The sequence below is a fragment of the Morone saxatilis genome, unplaced genomic scaffold (assembly GCF_004916995.1).
Source record: "Morone saxatilis isolate NCDOM2014 unplaced genomic scaffold, NCSU_SB_2.0 Contig21, whole genome shotgun sequence".
In the NCBI taxonomy this organism is placed as follows: Eukaryota; Metazoa; Chordata; class Actinopteri; family Moronidae; genus Morone; species Morone saxatilis.
The window spans coordinates 4,373,980-4,399,647 of NW_023339774.1; the positions used below are offsets into that span (position 1 = coordinate 4,373,980).

The 25,668-nt window shown below is 40.7% G+C and overlaps 2 protein-coding genes across 2 annotated transcripts in view; both read left to right on the forward strand.

The window, feature by feature from the left end:
* ehmt1b (euchromatic histone-lysine N-methyltransferase 1b) overlaps window positions 1–18,552 on the forward strand; it is a 29,338-nt gene extending 10,786 nt beyond the window's left edge. The window contains 25 exon segments of the mRNA XM_035667976.1: window positions 52–575; window positions 1,475–1,743; window positions 1,745–1,824; window positions 1,982–2,130; window positions 2,516–2,671; window positions 3,094–3,165; window positions 3,283–3,385; window positions 4,199–4,336; window positions 6,711–6,988; window positions 8,106–8,338; window positions 8,776–8,991; window positions 9,102–9,184; window positions 9,329–9,435; window positions 9,636–9,758; window positions 10,011–10,112; window positions 11,445–11,549; window positions 11,641–11,795; window positions 11,960–12,130; window positions 12,366–12,510; window positions 12,642–12,719; window positions 12,933–13,048; window positions 13,156–13,242; window positions 15,302–15,380; window positions 15,551–15,726; window positions 17,125–18,552. Of these exon segments, the coding sequence (XP_035523869.1) occupies window positions 52–575; window positions 1,475–1,743; window positions 1,745–1,824; window positions 1,982–2,130; window positions 2,516–2,671; window positions 3,094–3,165; window positions 3,283–3,385; window positions 4,199–4,336; window positions 6,711–6,988; window positions 8,106–8,338; window positions 8,776–8,991; window positions 9,102–9,184; window positions 9,329–9,435; window positions 9,636–9,758; window positions 10,011–10,112; window positions 11,445–11,549; window positions 11,641–11,795; window positions 11,960–12,130; window positions 12,366–12,510; window positions 12,642–12,719; window positions 12,933–13,048; window positions 13,156–13,242; window positions 15,302–15,380; window positions 15,551–15,726; window positions 17,125–17,314 (3,935 nt within the window). The 3' untranslated portion in view covers window positions 17,315–18,552.
* Window positions 18,553–23,348: 4,796 nt separating this feature from the next.
* The window catches only part of cacna1bb (calcium channel, voltage-dependent, N type, alpha 1B subunit, b), a 161,422-nt gene continuing 159,102 nt past the window's right edge, over window positions 23,349–25,668 (forward strand). Inside the window, exon 1 of the mRNA XM_035668513.1 lies at window positions 23,349–23,653. Coding sequence (XP_035524406.1) covers window positions 23,373–23,653 — 281 coding nt within the window. The 5' untranslated portion in view covers window positions 23,349–23,372. The remainder of the gene's footprint in view (window positions 23,654–25,668) is intronic.

Sequence of the window (25,668 nt, forward strand, 5' to 3'; positions counted from 1 at the left end):
AAAATTAGCTGTTTACATTGTAATCATATTTTATTTTGTTTTCTTCCATAGATGGAGACAAAGAGGTAGCAGCCCGATTGGCCTCTTCCGCTGCAGCAGTAGTCATGCTAAACGGCACCGAATGTGACGACATGAGGCACAAGAGCCCGACCCACGTCTCTGCAACAGGCAACAACAAGACTTTACTGTTGGTAAATGAAAACGGCACATCAGACACGGATCCACCGCACGGTTCGATTACTGGAAGCAATGGATTCATTCTCACTAAGCAGCAGCAGGAAGGCGGCTGTGCAGCGACGGCAGGTTTGGGAGTTTCCCCTCACAGGACTAACTGGTTGCCTTCGGGCTCACCAACAGGGGGACACTCGGCCAAACCCCTCCCAGCCTCTGTGTCTGGGTGTGCACAGAGTTCAGGTGCACTAAGGACTGACCCCAGCACAGGGACTACGTCGAGACAAGGGACAGCAGACACTAAAAATGGCACGGCCTCACCTCCTGTGCCGGCTCCAGCACGCGTCACGATACACAGAGCGCGCAAGACCATGTCCAGACCCGCTGTCAGCCCGGCACAAAAGGTAACCCATCAGAAAACACCAATGAGTTGCTGATAATGCACCAGGCTTTGACCCTTGTAATTATTACCTTCAATACATGTATACACTAAATGACAAAAGTATATGGACATCGAACAGTGTTGAACAAGTTTGAGGACACACATGTATTACGTCCAAATGTGACAGTTGAACGTGCCATTCCAAACCGTTGGTGTTAATCTGCTAACAGCCCCCACTCTCCTGGGAAGACTTCCCACAAGATTTTGGAACATGGCTGCAGGGATTTGCTCCCATTAGAGCATTAGTGAGGTCCAACATTGATGCTGGGTGATAAATTAAGGTCAGTTCATCGCGAAGGTGTTGGATGGGGTTGAGTTCTGTGTGCAGGCCAGTACACAAACTATTTTGCAAGTTGGAAGCACACCGTTGTCTAAAATATAATGGGTATTAAGATTTCTGGCAACCGGAACATAGGGGCTAAAACCATGAGAAACAGCTCCAGATCAGAAGTACTCAGTATGTCCACATACTTTTGGCCACATAGTGTTGATGAGACAAATCTATGCAAGAGCATATATAAAATTGTTGCTTAATGCAGTGAACTTTGATGAATATTTGCTTGGAAATATAAATTTGTAGCCAAGAGAATTTGGTGAAATACAGTATGTGATTTTGGGAGCCGTGCTTGTCACAAGAGGACCTTGTTTACTTTAAGCACAGGGATCACTGCTTGCAAGCAGGACATAAAATCTGGGTGAAGATCAAATGAATTTTTAAAAGAAACAAATCTGGTTTTGTGTTGTCAATTGGTAAAAATGCCTACAAGTTCCCAGTAACAAACAGTGTTAGTAAATGTTAAGCAGGGCTTCACTTGGTAACACAGTGATCATGATTTGCTTTTTGGTTCTTGTCTCCTACAGCTTCTTAACAGGGAATTAAGAGAAGCAAAGAGTGCCAAATTGGAGAAAATGGAGACATCTGACTCTCAGAAATCCTTGCAGCAGGCCTCCGCTCAGAACCATCTACCTCACAGTCCACCGGATACGCCAGCTTCAGCACAAACCGCTTCATCACCTTCACCAGCGCCTCCACCACCTGCGGCTCCTCCGGCTCCTCCGACTCCTCTGGCTCTCAGCACCTATGCGGCTCTCGGGGGGGCCCTCTGGCTCACTGCAGCACCTGCGGCTCCTGCCGGCTCCTCTGGCTCCTGCAGCACCTCCAGCACCTGCAGCTCCTCCGGCTCCTGCGACTCCAGCCAAGCTTCATCTAGGTCCAGACAGATTCCAGTAACACAAGACAAGAACTGACCCGCTGTAGAAAAACATCATTTGTTTTTGGGTTTCAGAGAAAAGTGGAATTGGAGCAGAGCATTGTCTCTATTGATAGTTTTGTTGTAAATGTGTGTGTGTTGTTCTCTCGTGCTGCAGGCTCTTACTCAGGAGGGTTGTCATCCCGTAAGAAGAAGAGGAGGATGGGAACGTACAGTCTGGTTCCCAAGAAGAAAACCAAAGTGCTCAGGCAGAGAACTGTGCTGGAAATGTTTAAAGAACTGCATCACTCTGCCAAGAGCCCGCAGGTCTGTGTTCTTCGTCTTTATAAAAACTAACACATTTGTCATTCTTATCAGTCTATCACCTTTCTACATTCAGTATTGAGTCTATGAGGTAATGTTGAATACATTTTAAGCACATTCTACTCTTGCATGGTTTGTAAACTGTTCTTGAACATCAGCAGAATGGGTCACACATGGGGCTCAGTATCATTTGAATTTTTGGGATATTGGTGCCGATACCTGAGATGTGGTACCTAAAGCAAAACAGTCTGACAAGGTGTAATACCAGACAGTCCAAACATGTAAAGAAATATTACTCTAAAATTATATAAAAATGAATTATATAAATACATTTCACAGCATATTTTGAGACGATTATAATCACCTCTAGTTCTTTCTTGTTTTACAGACTAAAGAGGTAGCAAACATAAACGGGGAGAAGGTTGAAAATGCATCTGAAGAGGAAGAGTCCGAGGACGTGGAGTCTGAGGAAGAGGACCGACAGCAGCCAGCAGAAGAACCTGTCAGCGCTGTCCAGGAAGCCACATCTGAACCCATCTCTCAGGTTGGAACATAAAATAAAACGTGTTTTTTTTCTTTTTCCATATTATCCTGACATTACACTATGCATGCATAAGGCCTGTACACAGGAGAAGGAGCTTTTCAATCTTCTTAATAAAAGTCAGTCAGCAACTGTGTTGGGTGGCCCTTTGGGAACGAGATAAATTTAGTCAGTGATTAATTAGGGTCTTAAAAAGGATCCCTGTTGACAAGATGGATTAATATCCAACATTTCAGGTGCAAGCATTCAATAAAATGTTTTACTTTATTATTTATTATATTTCCCAGGTTAGCTCATTATTTGCTTCTTGAGTTCTTGAGATATAATATAAGAGGCAAGAGTATCGCTGTGTGACTCTGATGCATTAGAGGGAAGCCTGTTTTGATACGTCATGTGTTTAACACTGGTGATTCTCTGTGGTGGAGGCGGGAGATGAGCAGGAGTCCGAAGAGTCTGGAGACGAAGAGGGAGAGGAGGAGGGCACAGAGTCGGACTTGGTAGGAACCCTACCATCATCGCTCAACCTAACTACTACGAGTGCAGTCACAGAATATGCTTTGTCTCCTCTTCTACTAAAATCCTCTGTGTTTATGTTTATTCTGTGTTTGCCTCAGAGCACCGAGTCTAGTCTGAAGAAGAAGTTGAAAAAGAAAACAAAAGCAGACAGCGCGTGGCTCAGGCCGTCCAGGAAACGAAAGAGGAGGATAAAGGCCAAAGGTGATCCTGTCATACCGGTCACCACAGTCACCTGTAGTTAGTTAACATTTATCTTTGATTCAGGCCTCCTCCAGAGCCACTCCCCCAACACACATGAACGTGCAGCGCCTGACTAATGCTAGAGGACGAGTGTTTGCGCATTGTTATCATCGCTGACCACCTCACGTCTCATTCATTCACAGTTCTAACGTTACATAGAACAAAAGACAAAGTGAACCAGATAATTATCTAACAGAAATAAAGCAACCATGTCACTTTTCAGGCCATTCATTCCGCTGAAAACCCAATGTTGACAGTGGTTTGACCTCATGCTTCATTTAACTATTATCTGCCATAGCTTTAAGCCCTGATAACACAAGGGTTATACCTTATTTTGCAGACCGTAATTTACATGAAGCAAACATTTTCGTATTACTTCAGAAACATTGTATGGACACTTTTCTGCATGAAAACAATTCTTGTGGTCATCAAAAAGATTGTTGTCTAAGACTGTAGGTGACAACTTCTCCTGTACTGTGCTGCCATCATCAGTAACGCCTTCCTGTACTTTATTTATAACTCTTTGTCGAAGTCTCTTTGTAAAAGTCGTCAAAAGCTGCAGCTCAATTTTTACCCACATTGACACATTTATAAAAACCTTGAGAGATCTTCAAGTCTTTCTGTCCACTCAACCTTTAAATCCAGTTGTTCTAACAGCTATCATGGCATTGCTGCTCAAGGCTGTGTTTTCCTTTCCCTTTCTTTTTGAAAATTTCTTGGATTTGATGGTAAACAGTGCAGCATTTTCTTACTGATCACTGTCCTTCTGCTCAGAACCAGAGGTGATGGATCTGCCTCAGGCCGCAGCTCATGCCCCAGCAGGTGATGGGAAGGAGTTCACGCAGATTCCATCGCCTGAGTCAGTCAACCTCAACAAGCCCCAAGAGCTAGCGGTTCCCTCACAGAACAAAGGTGAGCTAGTGAGGAAACTCATTATACTGGTTCATAGTAATCCATCCCACTGATTTGAGCCTGATGTTTAGATGCTTTTCTTAACTTCACAACACTGGACTTATTTAAATACTGAGATCTGAAACCAGGCTGCAATTATTCTTGGAAATTATTCTGCTAGCAGAAGGTTTGTTTGTAGCAAAATGAAATAATCTTGGCGAACGCTGACTCAGCGATTTCAGTTTTTGCTTTAAGTCCATTCGTTGTAACCTCAGATCAGATTAATTAGCAGGGGTGTAGCAGCATCATGGACTGCACTGTGCGTCCTATGACCTCAAAATGACCTTGGCAAACACGTTTCTCAAGAATAACTCAAGATTTCACACCGTAATTACGACTAAATGTCACCTAGATTGTAACAGTTTGACTTTGTTTTTCTAATTTCTAATTTATTTAGTTCAGGGTGCCACCCAGGTCTCTCTCTCCTGGCATACAAGATTAATTAAGATCAGTTTGTTGTTGTTGAAAATCTTAGTTCAAAATCAAGTTCACCAAACAGAAATAATCCAACTCAGAATTCCACCACAGGTTTTCTTTTCATACATCAGTTCCAGATCATTTCCTAAAGGGAAAAAATATCCTAATTATTTTCAGTTCTGTTTGTACATCAGAAAGTTAAACTCAATTAAGTCTGGAAAAAGACTTTCAGTCAGTCCAGGAAACTAGTCTTTGCTGCTTGGTTGTGGATGAATGACCGGCTTCCATAAACATCTTACAGCAGAATGAATGTGACGTGATCCGGAGTGAAGTTTGAGAGTCTGTTAATTGTTGATTGGAGGATGGCTGTTTTTGGCGGTACACATGAAACAAAATGAAGGGATTAAAATTAATATCTGAATGAAACTGGAACTCTCCTCTCTCCTGCTCTCCTCCTCGGCTCTAAAACTGAATGTATAATTCCAATATTCCATGCACATCACAATCTAATAAACATGGTTATTTTAGCCAGTAACCTGTTGCTTTAGATATTAATGAAATAGAAAAACACATTGGGTTATGCTATAGATTTCAGAACATGGTATTTAAGGGAGAGCTACGTACAGTCTGTCAGAAGCGTCATTCAACTGCATTATTCTATATATTATAACAATATATATGTAAGACTAGCCAATTTGATTAGATTTGCATTCATTACGGAGAAACATTGACATTTACAAAAGACGTGGTGACTGCGGACATTTAGGCAGACGTTTACAGCAGGATGCATGACAGTTATACTCCAAACCACCTTCCAAAACTCACAAAGGAGAGCACTAAAATATTTCCACAGCAGCTGCACAGACAAGGCTGCCTACAGCTGTGTCTGCAGATGTTTTATGTTAAAGGGCCTAGTGATCGCAGGCCAATGCTTATTATCTCAAAATACCAGATAATCTGCCCGATTAATCGGTCAATCACTGCAATCGATTGCACAGCTTCAGAAAGAGTTCAGGCACAAAGATGAAAGAGAAGGTTCAGTCATCAAGCATATGGTTTTCTGAATAATATATATTTTTTTTTACAAACCTGTCCATAGATAATATCATGCTGTATATCATATGAAGTCCTTGTCATACCCTCATCTTTCTCTCTCCAGTATTTCCCCTTGACTGTCAACTGTCAAATACAGACAGAAATACCAAAAAATAATAATAATAAAAAAAAAAAACCTGCTATCTATAAGTTAAGTCTTTGTACAATGTACTATACCAGCAGAACATCTGTATGCCACTTTTCAGTGTCTACACACCACTGACTGTCTGGTACATCATACACAACTTTACTTGATGGGCCAAGAATTGAGAATCAAGTATTTAAAGTGTGACTGGTCACATTTGTAAAATTGTTTGCTTCTTCTGTGATCAAATAGTTCCTGATTTAAGTCAAAATTTAGTTAATTTGAGAAGAATTTTAGGCTCCTTGTTTTTAGGCATTTAAAAGGGAACCCCTTTTCTATCATTAAGTAACAGACAGTTAACCCAAATAATGAACACAATAACCGCAGGAAGATGAGTTTTACTGATATTTTTTTATCATTTTAAACAATAATACATACTTAAGAAGCTTTTTCAACAAATTTTGTGTTTTGTCAGTGTTTATAGACATATATGTTTATATCCCTTAAGATAAGAGAAAAGTCATTTGGTGTCAAAAAAAAAAAAATCAGGTATCCCGCTCAAAAATGAAAAATAATGCACAGGGTGGTATCAACTGAAAAAGCTGCATATCCTTCAGAGAGGTCTACTGCCACATTTTCCATCCAACCAATGATTTGGAGCATTGAGTCCTGCTGATGTAACTGAAACAAATTGAATCTAATATCGGGGTAAATAAGTTGGACTTTATCTCTTTGCAGACACTTCAGGGTCAGCCATTGAGGAGGCTCAGGAGCTTCCGCTCTGCAGCTGCCGTATGGAAACACCCAAGAGTCGAGAGATTCTCATCCTGGCAGACAGGAAGTGCATGGCCACAGAGAGTGTCGATGGACAGCTGACCCGCTGCCAGGGTGCCATACTGAAGCATGAAATGATGCGTCCCTCCAACTCTGTTCAGCTTCTGGTTCTGTGCGAGGACCACCGCAACGGCATGGTGAAGCATCAGTGCTGCCCCGGCTGCGGCTTCTTCTGCAGGGCCGTGAGTACACAGTCAGTGCATCAATTTCAGGCCTTCAGCTGCAGCTTGATCAGGTCTCACTGGAATATACGTGGATTCATCTGTACATTACATTCTTCTACATTTGAACACAGTGTTGATTGTGTACATATACTTGACTGGGGTGGAATGAGGAAGTTGCACTAAACTGAAACCAAATGAAAAGTGAAAGATCGATTCAACTACCGCAGCTCAGTTTGTTCTCTTTCCACTGAAATTCATGCTGAACACACATCTCTCGGTCACTTAAACTCTGTGGAAGGTTCATGGAGAATAATCAAACTGAGCCAAACAGGATTAAAACCTTGCATCTGAACCAGGAAATAAAGATAATACAATTATGTAAAGAAACAACATAGAAGCAATTTAAGGCAATTAGTGACAATTCTAAGAGGGAATGCCAAGACGGTATACATAATTAATATATGTATAATAATCTAATCTAATATCTAATAATAATCTAGTTATAGTTAATCTATAGTTGATCTCTTTTCCTTCCATGTGTCACGTTGCTTTCTGCTGTCAACTATACATTGAAAGCAAAATGTAGAAAAAAAGAAAATTGCTTTTGTTTCGCTTTAAAAAGACAAAGGGTAGCCAAAATGTGGGTGGTAAAACAATTATTTACATTTTACTGCCATGACCAGCATGAGCAGCCATTTCCTGGTGTGCAGTATCTGGTGGAAGTATGCGATGCAACCAGCCTTGAAAGGATTTCCTTAAGTATGTCTCACTATTACTGACTGCATGTCCTCTGGTTCTATCTTCTCAAGTTTGAGGATTTGCCCTTTTCTCTTTATATGGTGAAAAAAAAAAATACCATAGCATTCTGGGAAATTATTATATACCCTTTCCACTGTTTTCTTACATTGTATAGACTTAACAATTTATCTCAATATAATCAGCAAATTATTTGATAATAAAATGAATAACCTAACAGAACACATAACCTGGGGTTTAAAAAAATTGACTATTGCAGCACATGTAAAGGTGTTTCCTGCTTTCATGCTTTCACTTGACCTCTCACTCTAATGTGGTTTCTTGTCAGAGAGCACTATCATTTTTTGCTTATGAAGACTTGTTGTTTTCCGTCGTGCAGGGGACCTTCATGGAGTGCCAACCGGACGTCAGCATCTCTCACCGTTTCCATCGTGCTTGTGCCTCGGTTCTGAAAGGTCAAAGCTTCTGTCCCCACTGTGGAGAGGAGGCCAGCAAGGCCAAGGAGGTCACAATCGCCAAGGCCGACACCACCTCCACCGTGCCCCCCGCGCTTGCACATGGGCCTGCCACGCCTGGGGTCCCCGAGGGCCGAGCGGACACCACCACTGGCAGGTATACTATCAACTGTGGTGTCAGAACTGGAAGGAAGTTACCTGGCATTATTATTGGTGGATTGTATAATGTTCATGGGAGTAGCTTTTAAATGTTTTAAATGTTATGTTTTTCAAAAGCTTTTTCAATGTCCTCCTTTTTAAAGTAGCTTTGTGCTAGTTCTTGTTTAAAAGCATAAAATAATGCTCTTCAGGGACAACCGGATAGCTCACCTTGTGGAGCTGGTGCCCCATGTACCAGGGCTGAGTCCTTGCTGCAGCGGCCATGGGTTCGACTTCCACCTGTAGCCCTTTGCTGCGTGTCATCCTCACTCTCTCTCCCCCTTTCCTGTCACTCTACAGCTGTCACTCTAAGTTATAGGCAAGAAAACCCCCCGAAAATATTTAAAAAAATAATAATCTCAGAAGAAAATTCATTGGTTCCTTTTGTTTCCCCAGCTCTTCTCGACTGGCTATGGGGGCTGAATTGAGCGGCAGGGCCGACAGCTCGCTTTCCATTCGTTCTGCACATGTACTCGACCCAACCGCTGTTCCGGGGTCATCTAGGACTGCAATACTGCAGGCCGGGATGGGAACAATGGAGCCACCTACAGCCCCTCAAGGACCACCTAGAGAGACTCTAGAGAGCATCCTGGTAGCTCTCGACACAGAGAAGTAAGTTCTACCACCAGAGGGTCATCTTAATTGATCTGAATGACCAGAAACCTTTGATACAAACTAAAACACCCACTGTGTGTGTGTGTGTGTGTGTGTGTGTGGATCAGACCCAAGAAGCTACGTTTTCACCCTAAACAACTTTACCTCTCAGCCAAACAAGGAGAACTCAAGAAGGTCTTGCTTGTGTTGGGTATGTTAAACCCTCTTATCAGTCCTGTTCTTCATAAAAACTCTTCTCTTCCCATTTTTCATCTTGTGCTTCTTTTGGATCTAACTTTTATTTCTATCCAAAAGTTTTTTTTAAAATTGTTTTCCTTCTGCATTTACATTGCAGTGGACGGTATCGACCCAAACTTTAAGATGGAATCTCAGAACAAACGCACCCCGCTGCACGCTGCAGCTGAGGGAGGACACAAAGACATCTGCCACATGCTCGTACAAGTGAGACTCTTTTACTGATCATCTTTCAGTCCAGCGCTGTAGTTACTCCTGTGATAATGAAAAATGTTGCTTTACACCCTTCAGTTCATGTTTTATAATGATAAATGTCCAACTGTAATTCTTTAAATTAGACACTTAAGGACTTTGTCAATCTATCTGAGTTGTTAAATGGCAGACTTTGACATTGACTGTGTCTTTAGGCCGGTGCGAACTTGGACATGTGTGACGAAGATCAGCGGACGCCACTGATGGAGGCCAGTGAGAACAACCACATGGAGACTGTCCTGTACCTGCTGAGAGCTGGAGCTAGCGCCACACACAGGGTAAACTTGTATCTACTCCCTCCAGGGTATCGCAGGCTTTCATCAGCAGGCTACCATGATGAGTTAAATCAGAATGTAATTTGACCTTTTTGGCAGCTGACACGTGTATTCTTTATGTCCAAATAAAACAGGTTTCTTGGCAAAGATTCTTGGCCTTCAGAACTTGCAGATTATTCCATCACATGCATAAATATATTTGGAAGTGTATCTTTAGTTGAAACTGACAAGAATTGGCTTCTCTGCTGTTCTTAGGATGTTGAAGGGTTCACGTGTCTCCACCTAGCGGCAAAGTCTGGCCATTACAAGATTGTTGAGCACCTTCTGTCCACAGGACTGATCAACATAAACTGTCAGGTTGGTACACTTTCAGTTTCCTGTCAGCCTTTTTGATCCTCTCAATTATTTCAGATGTAAAGAGATTTTACTATTTGGCTTTTATATTAGTTATTGTGTCTGTTTTGTTTATTGTAAATTTTTCTGCGTGATTGTTATCATAATCCATGTAGCATTTGTGCTGATGTCGCAATCCACCTTTCTCCTCCCTAGGTCTGATGCAGCCATGCCCTGAGCTGTCCGACCATACACAGCTGCACATGTCTGTTTAGGTAGTTGAAAACAGACCGCTGATTGTTAAGTAATAATTACTTCTTGACATTTGACTGTAGAGCTCATAACAGTAGCTGATTGAATAAAAGGGTCACTTAACTCTTGATTCACCTGTTAAGGCATGATTAGCTAAAATGCTGACTTAATCATTTTGCCACACTATGATGCATGCATACACTGTATCTTATTAAGGTATAGCCTGTGCGTGTCTGTGTTGAACGTATTGCACTATTTATCATTTAGGGGAAAATGCTTTTTTGAATTTGAGTTTCTTCAGTGTTAATTTATTCTCTGCAGCCTGTGCCCAAGTTACCTGAGTTAACTGGGTTTATTTTCATTTGTTTAAAGATTACATCAATAAATTATTCTTATTGGCTTTCTGTCGTCGGCTCTCCACCGCAGCGCTGTCTGTGCGTTGTCTGTGCGCTGTCTGAGTAAGAACACCTGTGTGACTGCTGACATAAATAGCAGATACCGATCAGTGAAAGTATGCTTTGATTGGCCCTGATACCGACCTTTGAGATTGGATCGGGACATCTCTAGTTAAACCAGTCTTCTCAAAGTCGTTAATTGTTGAAATAAACTCTACAAGGAGGCAGTTTCACATTCAGGTTAACATTCTGGTTAATTCAGATGTTCAGTTTACCTTACACTATCAAACTCTAGGCTCAAAGCACAGATGGAACAGACTAAAATAAATTGATTTGATTGAAGAGTGGCTCTTTTTGAAGCACTTAATGACTTTCTAAAGTTGTACAATGAGTTTGGATGCTTCTTTCAAATGCTTTTTGATGCCAGTGAATCAGATATAGACAGCTGTGGGACTGCAATGCGTCTGATGTGTCTTTGTTTGAAATTTCTGAAATTTCTGACCTTGCTGCAAGAAGCCAATCTGACAGCTGTGATGTAACGACACAGTCTCTCCTTGGATGAACCTTTGCATCAAATGTGTAATGTATAACAGTGCTGCTCCATTTGTGAGTATAGTTGCCCTTAGGATGTGTGTTTTTATTTTCAAGGGGTCTGAGGAAGTCATCAGTTCTTTTTATGATGCAGTTTGAAACTATTGTTTTCCCTCAGGATGATGGTGGTTGGACAGCCATGATCTGGGCGACGGAGTACAAGCATGTGGACCAGGTGAAGCTGCTTCTGACCAAAGGAGCTGATGTCAGCATCAGGGACAAGGTCTGCACACGAGTCTGTCCGCTTTGTGTATAAAATACTGTACAGAAGAATCAAATATTCTACAATTGTTGCGTTATGTTTTGTTTTCTAGGAGGAGAACATCTGCCTTCACTGGGCGGCGTTCTCGGGAAGTGTCGACATCGCTGAGCTGCTACTCGATGCCCGCTGTGATCTTCAGGCCGTCAACATCCATGGAGACTCTCCTCTACACATCGCTGCTCGGGAGAATCGCCTGGACTGTGTCACGTGAGTTACTGGGGGGAAGAGAGAGAGCTCACTCTTGGACAACATGTAATAGCTTGCTTTTTGAACTGTAGTTTAAAAGCAAGAGGATAGATTCAAAAGAGCCATTTAAAAAGTTGTTCAGAAGTGGCTTGTTATTGACGATCAGCAAAATGTGGTCTCCTCAGGCTTTTCCTGTCTCGAGGAGCAGATGTGTTTCTAAAGAACCGCGAGGGAGAAACTCCTCCAGACTGCTGCAGCCACAACTCAAAGGCCTGGGCGGCACTGCAGGCCAACAGGAGGGAGAGGGACACCAAGAGCATGAGGCTCGCTCGAGCAGAGCAGAAAATCCTTCACAGGTTGAAATCATACTGTGCTTTGCCTCTTGAAAATAGCAGTGTTAAAGAAAATGCAATGGGCTGTGTTGGGGTGGGCACACGGAAAGATAAAATGCTGTCCAGGAAGGCCAGGCCGTGAGTCTTATCAGATGGCTTGTTTCGACCCCAGTATTTTTTTTTCTTTCTTCCAGAACTTGTGCATTGACTATGAACACTTTGACAGCTCCTAACCAGTTTGTTCTCAATCTGCGTACAGTGACATCGCTCTGGGGCAGGAGAAAGTTCCCATCCCCTGTGTCAACTCTGTCGACAGTGAACCTTATCCAGATGGCTACAAATACATCCCCGAAAACTGTGTCACCTCCCCCATGAACATCGACAGGAACATAACACACTTACAGGTGAGTTGGAAAGCATTGCATCAGGTATTTTAAAAGAAACAGATTATTTTTTTCCTGTGTGCTTAGCAATGTCAAGTGACCAATCTTACTCTCTCTCTCTCTCTCTCTCTCTCTCTCTCTCTCCCCCACAGTACTGTGTTTGTAAGGAAGATTGTTCAACAAGTATCTGCATGTGTGGACAACTCAGTCTGCGTTGCTGGTATGACAAGGTAAGGATTAGAGGTCTGCATGGACAGGCCACGCAGCCTTCTTTTAGCAAGATATATCCCAAAGTATGTTGACACTCCAGGATCCCTGAACTACAACAGTACGTGAGTATGGTGTCCACATACTGTGTAGTGTATAACAATATTAAATCATGCAATCTTGACACCAATAAAGGATATTCATATTCATATATATATATTTTTTGTCATGCTTAGGGCGGCCGCCTCCTGCCTGAGTTCTGCCGTGAGGAGCCTCCTCTCATCTTTGAGTGTAACCATGCGTGTTCCTGTTGGAGGACATGTAAGAACCGCGTAGTGCAAAACGGACTCAGGTATTCCGAATTCATCTTAATGTTTATGCATCATCATTCATTTTGTAACTATACACAATGAAGCTTGTGAGGTGGCAGTTTTGTTAAAGATGTTGTGGATCTTCCAGGACCAGGCTCCAGCTCTTCAGGACCAGTAAGAAAGGCTGGGGTGTCCGTGCGCTAGAAGACATACCACAGGGCACCTTTATATGCGAGTAAGTCCCATTTACAAATATTCATATTTACCCTTCACTGTGCAGTTTTGAGCCTTTTTGTTGGTGGATATTTGTTTGTAGCAAAAGACCACAATATATTGCAGTCACAGCTGGCATCCATGTCGATCTGTCAGTTTCTTTTTAACATTTCTTTAATTTATTTAGTAATCTTTCGGCAAATTTGATAAACCTGCTACTCTCACATGTCCGTGTCTCCTGCCAGACGGTATCAGCTCAGACTGAGAGCGCAGCAGAGAGAGAGAGAGCTATCCGTTGTGCTCTGTCCTGTTCAGAAGTCCTGTTGATGTCACTGAGGTGTTTTTGCTGATGTGCCAGTCACTATACTGCTGATGTATTGTGACTGTTTCTGACAGCTTCTTTTTTTTCCCCTTATAACATTTCAGGCTCTGTTTGACTTTTGAAAAATGTGTTTGCTGACACAAAAAGACCTCCAAGTGTTGTCTGAAAGTGTCACCGAGAGCTCCAGACTGTGTGCTGGACCTCTTTCTTATGTTAAAGCTGCTGTAGGCAATTTGAACATATACAATGCAAAACTTTGTATCACTCTCGTATCACTCCGCATCGAGTTTATTTCAGGCTTTTCTCTCTCTTCCCCTCCAAGCTCTTCCTGCTTTTGGTTTGTTTTGTATTATATGCCGTTGCGCCATGGAGCCTAGGAGAGAGAAAGGGAGGGACCAGGACACTAGTTATGATAGATGTGTGTCAGCTAATCCTGATTGGTTGTTTGATTCAGACCGGGTCCAGTTTTTAAAATGCAAAGGTTTTCTTGAAGGAACCCTTCAATTGCAATAGTGAAAATTAGTCTTTTCAACCAAAATGATAATGAAATAATATTGCCTATTGCAGCTTTAACGTGCATGTGTTGGTATTAAAAATACAGTCAAATAAGTCAGTTTGGTTTGTAGAGGCCAATATCACGATTTTGCCTCAAGGGGCTTTACAATCCGCACATCATACAATAAGGCTTGTGTTACTCTGTTTTCTAATTGTCAATGCATCCTATGAAAGTCCAAAGCCAGCAGTGTTGGTCTGTCTCTCAATGGTTCCTGACTTCTGGGAAAGGGAATTTGCATTTGCAACAGCGTATGAATATACATTTAGTGCTCGAGTGAGTTCTAGTTTATTGCGTGTTCATGGTAATGAAGGAACATGTGAACAACTGTGGCTTCCTGATGTGTTTTTGATCTCCTTTGAGCTCTATGGTAGAAGAGGAGGAAGAGGAAGAATAGACGTCAGACATTGGAGATGCAGACAATACTTCATTCATTGTTGGTTTTCATTTTTTCATGGAATCTACAATGAGAAAAATATGGAATTCAATTTAACTCCAACCCATACGCTTTTTAAGTGCATCATTTAAATACACATTGAAGACATTTAAAATTATATTTTTCCTATAATTACCCTCTTGGTATGGCACACTCTACACTGCAAAGGCTTCAGCTTGGAGAAGCCATGTGAGGGATGTGTGTTTACCTCTCTAGTGTTTAACACGCTGTTTGTTTGTGTGCTATTTTGTTTTTGTTTGTGTAGCTGCTCTGTGCTGATGTGTTGCCAGTCAAGATCTGAAGCAAACTGAGTTATTACAGAGAAATGTCATTCTGTGTAAGGAACAACAGTAGTGACAACGTACATGTGCCAATATTTCTCACTGCTGCTTGCTTGTTGAAAAGATCCAGTGGACACATGTACATCAAAACAGCATTATTAAATCTTGATTGATAAATCAATGGTTTCATAAACTGAATTTGATAATAAAATAACAAGATAGTAAGGAAAGTTAGACTAGACAATGAGCTCAGGATCTTGTTGTTCCTGTTGAATAATGTGTTTGTGTTGATGCAACCTTTTGGGTGAAATAATTTTAAAAGATTTGAAAATATATCACAGGTTTACCAGCAGGGATATTAAATCGTTGAAGCTCAGTATCTCAGAACCTCAATAAATCTAAATCTTCCCGAATAAAACCTTATAATTCCACGTTAGGGAACTCATGTTGTAAACAGCAGCTACTGACTGCTCGTCTGCCTCTGAACAGGTACGTAGGTGAGATCATCTCCGAAGCAGAAGCAGAGATGAGGCAGAATGATGCTTACCTGTTCAGCCTGGATGATAAGGTAAAACACAACCAGATTTTAAAAACGCATTATTACTATTATTATTATATGGACTAAAATGGATGCAGGTGTGAATAAAGAAACGTTCTTCCCATGTAGCATTCTCCTCTCAGCTGTGCACCTAAAGCTCATTTTCGTAGTTTGAATCTTTCATTTATCTTCCCTCCCAGCCACAAGACCTGTACTGCATCGATGCCCGTTTCTATGGAAACATCAGCCGCTTCCTCAATCACATGTGCGAGCCCAACTTGTTTGCCTGTCGAGTGTTCACGACGCACCAGGACCTTCGTTTCCCACACATTGCCTTCTTTGCCAGTGAAAACATCACGGCTGGAGAGGAGCTTGGGTAAGACTTTTTCGTGTTAGTCATGTTCACCAGATATCAGATTTTTGAGTATCACTCTCGGTATTTGAGAAAAGTGGAATTTTGTTTTACCTAACATACTTATTGGCTGATATGTATCCTAATATGATGTATAAGGTAAACTCCATAATGTCCATAATGATGATGTATCACAATTTCGACCGTTCAGTTAAGTTTAACAGGATGCAACATGACTGAAGTATTTCAGTTTGTTCAATGCATTTGTTTATTATAATTCTCAAAGAATAATAATTGAAAAAAAGAAAAATAAGCCAAGATCAAACTAAATACAAAATATTTTTCAGTAATTTAAGAACATACATGTTAGATGTAATTTTTTCCTTCTCTAATTGATAAAGTGGCCAAAGCTTCTTTAACAAAATGAAATGTAATTTCTGCCGCTAGGGGGGGTCTCTCACATCAAAACAGTAACAAAAGATTAAGTTTGATGACATTGTGAAATAGCGTGGGATCATGGGAGTTGTCTTTACCACAGTTACCATCATTGCGGTATTGCGGCACTGAATGAAGCAGTTTCACCTTTAAAAACGTGTTTCTCCACAACTGTTCAGCTGACAATGACCCAAAGGGCCAGCCAGCTATGCTGCTATTGTTACCTCAGCTTGTTTCTCTAGCAACTTACGACCCAAACTTCCAATGACTAAAATTCTTCCTTCGGTTAAAATATAAAGTTAAAAACGACCAAGATCCAAAAATGTTGCCTAAAGCCAGATAAAAAGTACATTTATGACAGCTTCTGACAGACAACTACAATGCAGACTTGTGCCTAAAGAGGATATGACGCCATTGACAGATGACCAGTAAAACGCACGGTTACCTGAACAAAATGAAAGATTTCTGTGTTTGAACATTGTTGGAAACATTTGAGATAGTGTAAGTACAACATAGGTTTAGTGTTAAAGATATTTTAATGTGGAAATTTGTCGGATTTAGTGGCATCTAGTGGTAAGGTGGCAGATTGCAAATGACTAAATACCGCTCAGCTTTCCGAGCACCAAAGAGAAACAAAAAACGTGAAGGGCACTATCTAGGTCCAGCATTTGTCCCTTCTGGGCTACTGTAGAAATATGGCTGATTCCTTAGAAGAGGACCCGCTCCCTCTGCAGATAGAAACGGCTCATTCTAAGGTAACGGAAACGACTGATTATACACGAATGACAGTATTATATTTCATTTCTGCCAATAGATCCTCCTAAATGTTACACACTGGAACTTTTAAGGGATATTCTATAGAATTTGTATAACTACTAAACTTTAAGTCAAGAAAGGTTTATTCTTTTTCCACTCTGGGTGTAGATTAAGGCAGGTTTCCATTGAATAACAGTACTTTTCTTTAATCATTTGCTTTATCATCCTCAGATTTAACTACGGCGATCACTTCTGGGAAGTCAAAAGCAAGCTGTTCAGCTGCGAATGCGGCTCTTCCAAGTGCAAGTACTCGTCGGCAGCCATGGCGTCGCTGCAGGCGGACAGCACACCGGAGGACCAGCAGCAGCCCAGCGCGTCACCTGACACCAGCTCTTCAAACAGTCCTTCCAGTCCTTCGTAAAAAAAAAACCTCCTCACACTAAAGCTTGGCTACATGTACACACAACTGACAGACACACAGGGACGCCCCTCTCCATCCTCCTTGAACTTTTAACTTTTATCAGTGAACTTGTACTATATCTCCACTTCTGATTAAAACCACGCACTATCGACCTTCGTGAGAACCCGTAAAACATTGTCACACAGAACGAGATGCACAATCAAATCCTGGAAGAACTCACTGCTCCTTTATTCCACCTTGTGTAACATGAACAGCAGGAGGCAGCCACATCACGCACAGCAAACGTCACAGGGACAGTCTTTACATTTCATACATAACTTTACTGGGAGGGAGAACTGCATTTTGTCTTCTTTGTCTTTTTTAAGATTGGTTGAAAATGTAAAATGGCTTTTCTTAAAGAGTCATGATCAAGGAATTTTGGGGTCGGGGATGAGGGGCATTGTTGTTCTTGGCAAAGACAGCCTCAGCATACAGCTGGGTCTAACTTGTTTGACCTTTGCGGTCATTTATCATCAACCATTCCAGCAAAATTAGCTGATAAATATTGAATTATGTTGCCACTTCTTTGTGTCACTTCATCTATGTTGCCATGTTTGAAGAGACATGTCCAACATTTGCCACCATAGTTTGTGAATTGATGAATTAACTGAAATGATGTGAAAGACAAAGAACTAGTTTTTTTTTTTTATTTGCTACTCAAGTGAGTATAGATTGTCTGATGCAAAGATGCTGTACCATTCCTCAAATGAGGTGTTTCTAGTCTGAATAAATTGAATGCTCTTTTTATTAAGCATGTTTAAGGGGATACGTGTCAGATATTTTGCCACAGTTGTTGAAGAATTGATTAAAATTGAGTTAAAAAAACAAACAAGAAAATGGTGCTGACAAAGGTTTTTACTTTTGTTTTCCTTTTTATTACAGAAGTGAACATAGTTTGTAAAATAAGAGAACGTTTTAAGTTTTTTATGTTTAATTTTAACTCCAGTTTTCTAATCGTAGTTACTGTAGTTGGGATGTTTTTAATTTTGTTTCATGATTTTGCCGACAGAAGCCAACCCGTCTTTTTAAATGTTGTTAGTAAAGCAGTGACTGTTGTGCAAAGTCTTGAAAGGTATAAAAGAAAAAAAAAAAGGTTACAAAAATGCACTTCCATAACGTTCTGTTACATATTTCTGGACCGTGAACCATCCATCTAATTGGTTGTATCTTTTTCAATAAATTTACTACTAATGCATTTATTCTGATATGCTTCACTTGTTGCAGTTTCTCATGGAAGGCAAGGCTGTTTGCTACAATGTTACCTAAACATGCAGAATCATGCTTTCTCCAGCTCTGTCATTTTGCAGATTTTCTTCAGGTCCGGGGAGAGGTTGCTTTTTAGCTCCTTATCTTGTCAACCACAAACACGTTACTGAAAGATCTTCAAACTGAAGCCTGCAGTCAGTTTGACCCTGCACGAACCGAGCAGCAGCTCAGTTTTGACAGACGGGTCCAGAGCCCGGCGCTGAAATATTTGAGCAGCTGTGGCAGCCGAGCTGCTGACACTTCCCACACTCCGTTTGCTTTAATGAGTTTAGACTTTCAAAGCTTCTCGTTTGTGCCGGGATTTTAGAGAGTTGCTGGAGAGCTCATTTCAGACTGATAGAAGATATACTATTAAACAGTAGTGGAAGTAATATTAATTCCACATTAATTAAAATGACTCCATTACTGGTAAAAACATGGATTCTGTTTTAATTCAAAGCTACACAAGTAAATTTGTGTAACACACTTCATATACACTGCTCTTTACAGACAAAAAATGTAAGAATTGTTAAAAGTGGTACACACCCATTGTCACCTAACAACACTCATCTGCCTCATTAGACCTCCTTTCAGGACACTGGAGGAATGTAAAAATGTGCCTGATCGACATGTCCATCTCTGTCTAGTTGCACCTGTTAGAGCGGGAAAACTTACACTGACATCAGTCTGATAGGTGTGTTGTTGAGGTGACCTAATTTCCAACTCTACCCTATGCAGAACCTTTTTCCTTAATGGACTCCTTTTCGATCAGAGTAAACTGACAACCCCTGACTCAGTGACATATTTTATAGAGATTTCATATTATATTCAGTACATTACAGTACATAACAACTCATACAAACTGTACAATGAACAAAGCAACTGCAGGAAGTTAGTGTGAAGTTAGTGTAAAATGAGTGATTTAGAGTTTGAACAGATTATTTCCTGATTCTGTAAGCTCTTTGGTTGTTTTAATGTGTATTTTCTACTGCAGGGTGAGGCTGTTAGAGAGTGAAGGCTCTGTGAATATAGCTTGTGTTCAAATCTTCAAATAAATGATAATCTAAACTTAAAAAAAAAAAAATTAATTGAGTTCTCTTCACAGAAATGAATGAAATGCTGAGATCAAGACCTGCTGTGTGTAATTGTGAAGCTTTGGCGATCCCTAGTGGGGGTCCCGACCCCCAGGATGGACTGGTCTAATCAGCAGGTTAACTAAAAATACCTGTATGGGTGTGCAGAGCCTTAAATGTGCTACATGCTTGTGTATCAATAATTAAAATCCACAAGCTTGTAAATAAACTGGAGATAAGGAAATAATGAGTTTATTAATCTCTTGATAATTTCAATAAGATTTAGTCTCTAGTCACACCAGTAACTCTGTGGGGCTGTAATGGCATAGTGGTGATTTCAGCTAACATTAGCCTGTTATCATGTTAGCATGCTAATATTTGAGGACCTACCTAGCACTGAACGCAAAGTACTGAGGCTGATACTGGAGCTCACAAGTGTTTCCGGTATTTAGTCAGAAATGGTCTGGCCATAAATGCCTTTACCAAACTGTCCTTTCCATCCATCCAGTGGTTCAATATTTCACTCTAGACCAAAGTGATACCTAGAACCATGCTGCTCGGCTTAAAATGTTTTGTCATGTTAAATAAAGCTGTTTAGCCCACCCCCAGCACTATCTATCCTAATCCTAATCTGCAAACTAATTAGTAAGCAAAGTACAAAACTTTCACACTACAAGTACCCGAGTATGTGTGCTTGGTTCCTTCCCAAGTTGTAAAAACACAAATCCAGTCAGCTGTTGTAGACAAACAACTAGTGGATTTTGATTCAAAATGTCCCGTGAAACCAGCAGGAAGTGGGTGACTGTGCATCTGCAGGCCTTTTAGGTCTCATAAACTGGCCGATGATTGCTCCCTTCCTGGTTACCAGGGCGGACAGCGAAAACAGAGTCGATAATTTAATCAGAGAAATTTCTCCTTGAGCATCGGAGATGGTTGGTCTGATAACAGGGTTCTTAACTGGCAGGACAGGAAGCAGCCTTTCCGCATTCCACGTTGGGCAAACTTTTTTTGTCTTTGGTGCCCCTGCCTTGGTGCCTTGCAGGGGAGCCTCCCGCAGGCAGACGTGCATGAACTGTGTGAGGGCCATACTGTTGCTTCATGCCACTGTTGAGTTGGATTTAAACCTGGAGAGCAGTTATGAAGAGAACTCATCTCAACTCCAGATGGGCAGAGAGACGATCTACTGTGGTTTATGGTGCGTTCATTCTGGTTCTTGCCACCTTGGTTTACATTTGTTTACATTTGTGTATTGATTTATTTTCTATTAGGGAATCCTGAGTAAATGGCTGCTTGGTTTACTGGTATCTTACTGGTTAGAGGTTCCCAAACTGAGGTTCAGGGCCTCCCCTCAATCAACTGATGAGTGTCAAGGGTCATGAGATGATCACCAGGATAGAAAAACAAAACAAATATATTTCCGCAATACAAAATTATGTTTTTATTTTATTCTTTTCAGGCTGTATTCTTTACTTTTTTTTAATTACTGGGTAACAGGGCTGCATGATATGGAGAAAAAAAAAGCATATTGGAATTATTTTGACAAATATTGCAATATGATTCACAATTAGTGGGAATTATCATTTTTGCAATCAAACTTTTCATTGAAAAAATATATATATATTACATTTGTGCTCATGTGACATTTTTGGGGGATCTGTAACAAACGAACATGTTGTCTTACATCTAAAGAACAAGCCTCGTCATACAGGGCGTCTCTGCAGAACTACAGTCCCTCATTATAAAGCTGATTTGTCAGACATTGTACCTTCATCAAAAAAATTGCGGCTTCTTGCGATTTGGATATTCCACTTGGCAACATTGTGATTTTAATAATTTTGCAATTAATTGTGCTGCCCTACTCGCTAATACAGGTTGAAATCATTTGGATAAGCATTTTATTCAGGTCAAAGGTCAATAACTTTTCACATAACTGATCAAACACCCATCAGCAAGGCTGAGCATAGCCTATTATTTAACAGGCCTGCGGCATCTATTATGGGAACCTGGCAGTAAAAATGAATTGTGATTATCAAGAGAGATTATGGCAACATTGAAAAAGTCAGTTGTTTAAGATAATACTACCCTTTCTTCTTCTTCTTCTTCTTCTTCTTCTTCTTTGTGGTGTACAAGAAAGGATGTGTTTGCCTTGTTTTACTTGGATGGGCTGGCCCCATTTGGGACACAGCCAGTCACTGCACTGCTCTTTATTTGCAGTTCACTCTGCGTAGCAATGAGAGAGCAAATGCTTTTTCACAGCAGACATTTGGACTTGTCATTGTAATAAAAGGTGTTACTAATAACCTTAATGATGGCTCTGTAGTGTGACAGTGTGACAGAGCCAACATGCATCATGCCAGGTCCCTGAAAGTGAAGCAGCTAAATGGAATTCAGCCATCAATCATTCTATTGATTATACCTGTGATTATCTTACCGCGCGCGAGATGACAAAATGTCTGTGAAAAGGACTAAAAGGAAGAAGATGGAATCCTCAAAAGCATAGTGTACTAAGACAAGCGACACATAGGTCAGACTTCTGCTTTATTTGAACTACTTTCAAATAATGATTCATTTTTTCGGGAGAAAGACTGAAGCCTGAGGACTAACTGACATTTATCCTAACCTGAAATACGAATGACGAGCCAGGGGACATTCCTAGAGGAGGCTAGGACCAGCTCTGCATCGACCAAGACGTAAACTGACTGATTTTTAGCAGTTAGCTTAGCCATAAAATACATATCAACAAAAGACTCAGTTTAATGTGAAAGAAGCACTGTCTCTGTGTTCACTGTTCCCAATACTATTACTAAATACATTGCTTTAATTTGTTGCTAGCAGCAGGAAACTGTTTGTCTTCAGGGACCAGAGTGCCGCTCAGACGCTAACAGCTACATTAACATATTAACGCTAACAGATATATTTTGATATATTTATTTAGACATAGGTTTTTCTAACCTACCAAGCATACAAATGGACAGACAAAAATTGAATTATGCTACAGGACAATTACTATGAGCATTTTTGTGCTTTTTATCCGGGCAAAACTGTCAGTCAACTACCAAGCTACTAGCTTTTTAGTGTCCTTTCTTTCAAGTGTAGATATACAATAACTATTTAACTTTCTTAACTTATTTTTTTATCGTACAAATGTAAAATTGGGAATCCGTAGATCAAATGGCACACTGGATTAAAGCTGCAGTAGGTAACTTTTATGAAAATAATTTAACATATTTGCTGAAACTTTCCCTGAGTCCTGACAGTAGTACATGAGACAGATAATCTGTGAAAAAATTCAGGTTCCTCTGGCTCATTCTAGAGTTTCTAATAGCAGTTACAAGAATCCACGGGCCTGAACAAAAACAACCAATCAGAGCCGAGACAGATAGAAAAGACACATTGTGTTGGTGGCTTGGAGATTTGAGATAGTTGATTGTTGAGTGTCATTTCCAGTTGGTATTTGACAACCAGTGAATGAGACTCAATAATCAACCATCTTTCTTTGCTCTGATTGGTTGTTAGGATTAAGAGAAGGATCCAGAGGAGCCTGATTATTTCACAGATCACTTGTTTCACATGATACTGTCAGGATATAGTGAAGGTTTCAGCAAATATAATAGAATGTTATTCTCATAAAAGTTCCCTACTGCAGCTTTAATGTCTTTCACCCACCAGCGGTGCGCTCAGCCACACTGGGCTCCTGGAGGATGCTCACCCTGGGGGCCGAGTACGAGGATACCTGGGCTCCGTCACCTGACAAGAGTCGCCGTCCCAGTCCGCGGGCCGAGGACGAGCCGGGCCCTGTGGAGGGTTCAGACACCGGGGCTGGAGACCCGGAGGAGCCGTCGTGGAGGGCCGTTGACACCGACACCGCGCAGAAGTATGACGCAGTTTTACACCTGGACGGACCGAGGACAGGAAGGAGAGACGGCGTGCGTCACATCGTCAAGAAGCACGAGACCCTGAACAACATGCCGTGGCCCCGCAGGTGAGACACACAACAACAACAACAACAACAAAGTAAAACTGTACAAACAAAGTAAAACTGTGAAACATACAGAAAGAACATAACCCACTCCCAATTCTCTAGATATGTTTCATTGGGGATTTTATTTTATAGGGAACATTTCCACATTCATTTCTTTAGCAATATGTGACGCTCACATTCTCTCTGCAGTACATGATATAATCCACTAGATGGCTCCTCAGACGCATCTAGAGCATTTGTGTTAAAGATGTGGCTGCAGATGATGAGACCTACATTTGGTTTTCAGATGCTGAATTATTAATGGGCACAATAACACAAGACTGGATCAATTTGTAACTGACCTCTGGATGTGAGTAAGTTAACAACTACTCTAGTCTGGTGTTAGATTGAACATGGGCCAAACAACAAATGCATTAAAGTAAAGGTTGGTTTGTGCATGCGTTACACACACCTCACACACGTTCATGAAGAAATGGCATCAAGTGGTTTTACCACAAATAAAAACGTCTTTACTCTGAAAACGCCTTCCCACAGTCTGGCCAAAAGTAGCACATACACATACCTTTGTTTTGTTATGGTGCATATGTGTCCTCATACTTTTGGACATTTAGTTAATGTTGATCAAATGGCAAAAAAAACAAACAGAAAAAGTAGAAAAGTACCCTATTATCTGCTCATTGTTTGTCTATAAAACGGCTCAATACAGCATTTTGTGACTCTGAATATTAACAGGTGGTGACTCACAGCTAGATGAAGCTCAAATTATGACCTGCAGTAAGGACAATGGTTTCAGTCTATTTTTATATTGCAGCTATAAAAACAGCCAAAAAGACGGATGGAAATGGAAACTGCTCAGTGAAATACAAGCTTTAGATCAAGTAAAAAGTTTTGATGTTGCATTTGAATTCATTTTCTAAATCTAATTTGAAAAGCATAAACATCATCTCCAGTAAACGCCACACACAAAACGTTCCCAGTGGTAATTAACGTTGGCCTAAACAGGCTATTACCCAAATTTATAGTGGCCTGTGAATCCCTGTATAGCTGCTATAAACATGACTTGTTTATTTCCTTCCTATGATAAACAACTAACTACTGACATATACAGCAATAGAATAGTTCATTAAAACAAACAGCACGAAAAACACTGAGCAGGCCAATTGCCAGTGGAATAAATGACATATTTATTCTTTGTTGCCAGAGTTTAGCCTCTAGACACTTGGACAACAGAGGAGATGAAGGTTCCTCTTTGATATGCTGAGCCTCCCCCCTCATCCTCTGTTTCCAAATAGCCACAGTGACAGTGTTTGCAGTCAAAATGCAGTGATATTATGTGACAGAACACTTTCAATGGGAGAGTTGTAGACTAAATAATACATTCGCTGGCTTATTCAGAGCTGTGAAGTCAGTTAACGAAATAGATTCATTGCATATGTTTCGTTAAACACAAGAAACATTTACAGAAAACCAGTTGTTATCTATCTTCCCAAATGCTTAAATTTACTTAATGGCCTGTTTATAGCAGACAGTCAGCTCCAGTGCATGGAGAGCAGCCGCAAAGGTCAGAACATCTGCATATTTGTATAAACCATAGTGTTTGACTGGTGTCATAAATTCAGAAGATATACAGAAAATTAGAAAGGAGATAAACAAACAAGAACTCTGATTTGTGCTAATTATTGTGCAGCTCTAATGACATGTACTGTTTGGGGTCCTGGAGAGCCCGGGCCATCTTTCCAGACTTAAAAAACATACAGAAAAATGTCAATCTGAATATTTGTATTCCTGTCTTGTGACAGTTGTGTAACCTGTCTGAGGTATAACTGATATATAATAATATCAGTAACGTCACCATGCACCCAACTATGTACATTTTTTTGTCTTTGAATGAGTTTTGGCAAAAAAAATAAATATGTAATTATTCATGCATAACCTGTATAACACACAAAATATTTTCTTACAGCTCTAATAGCGATGTTTTATGGCAATTTCCATATTTTGTCACCTTCATCAAA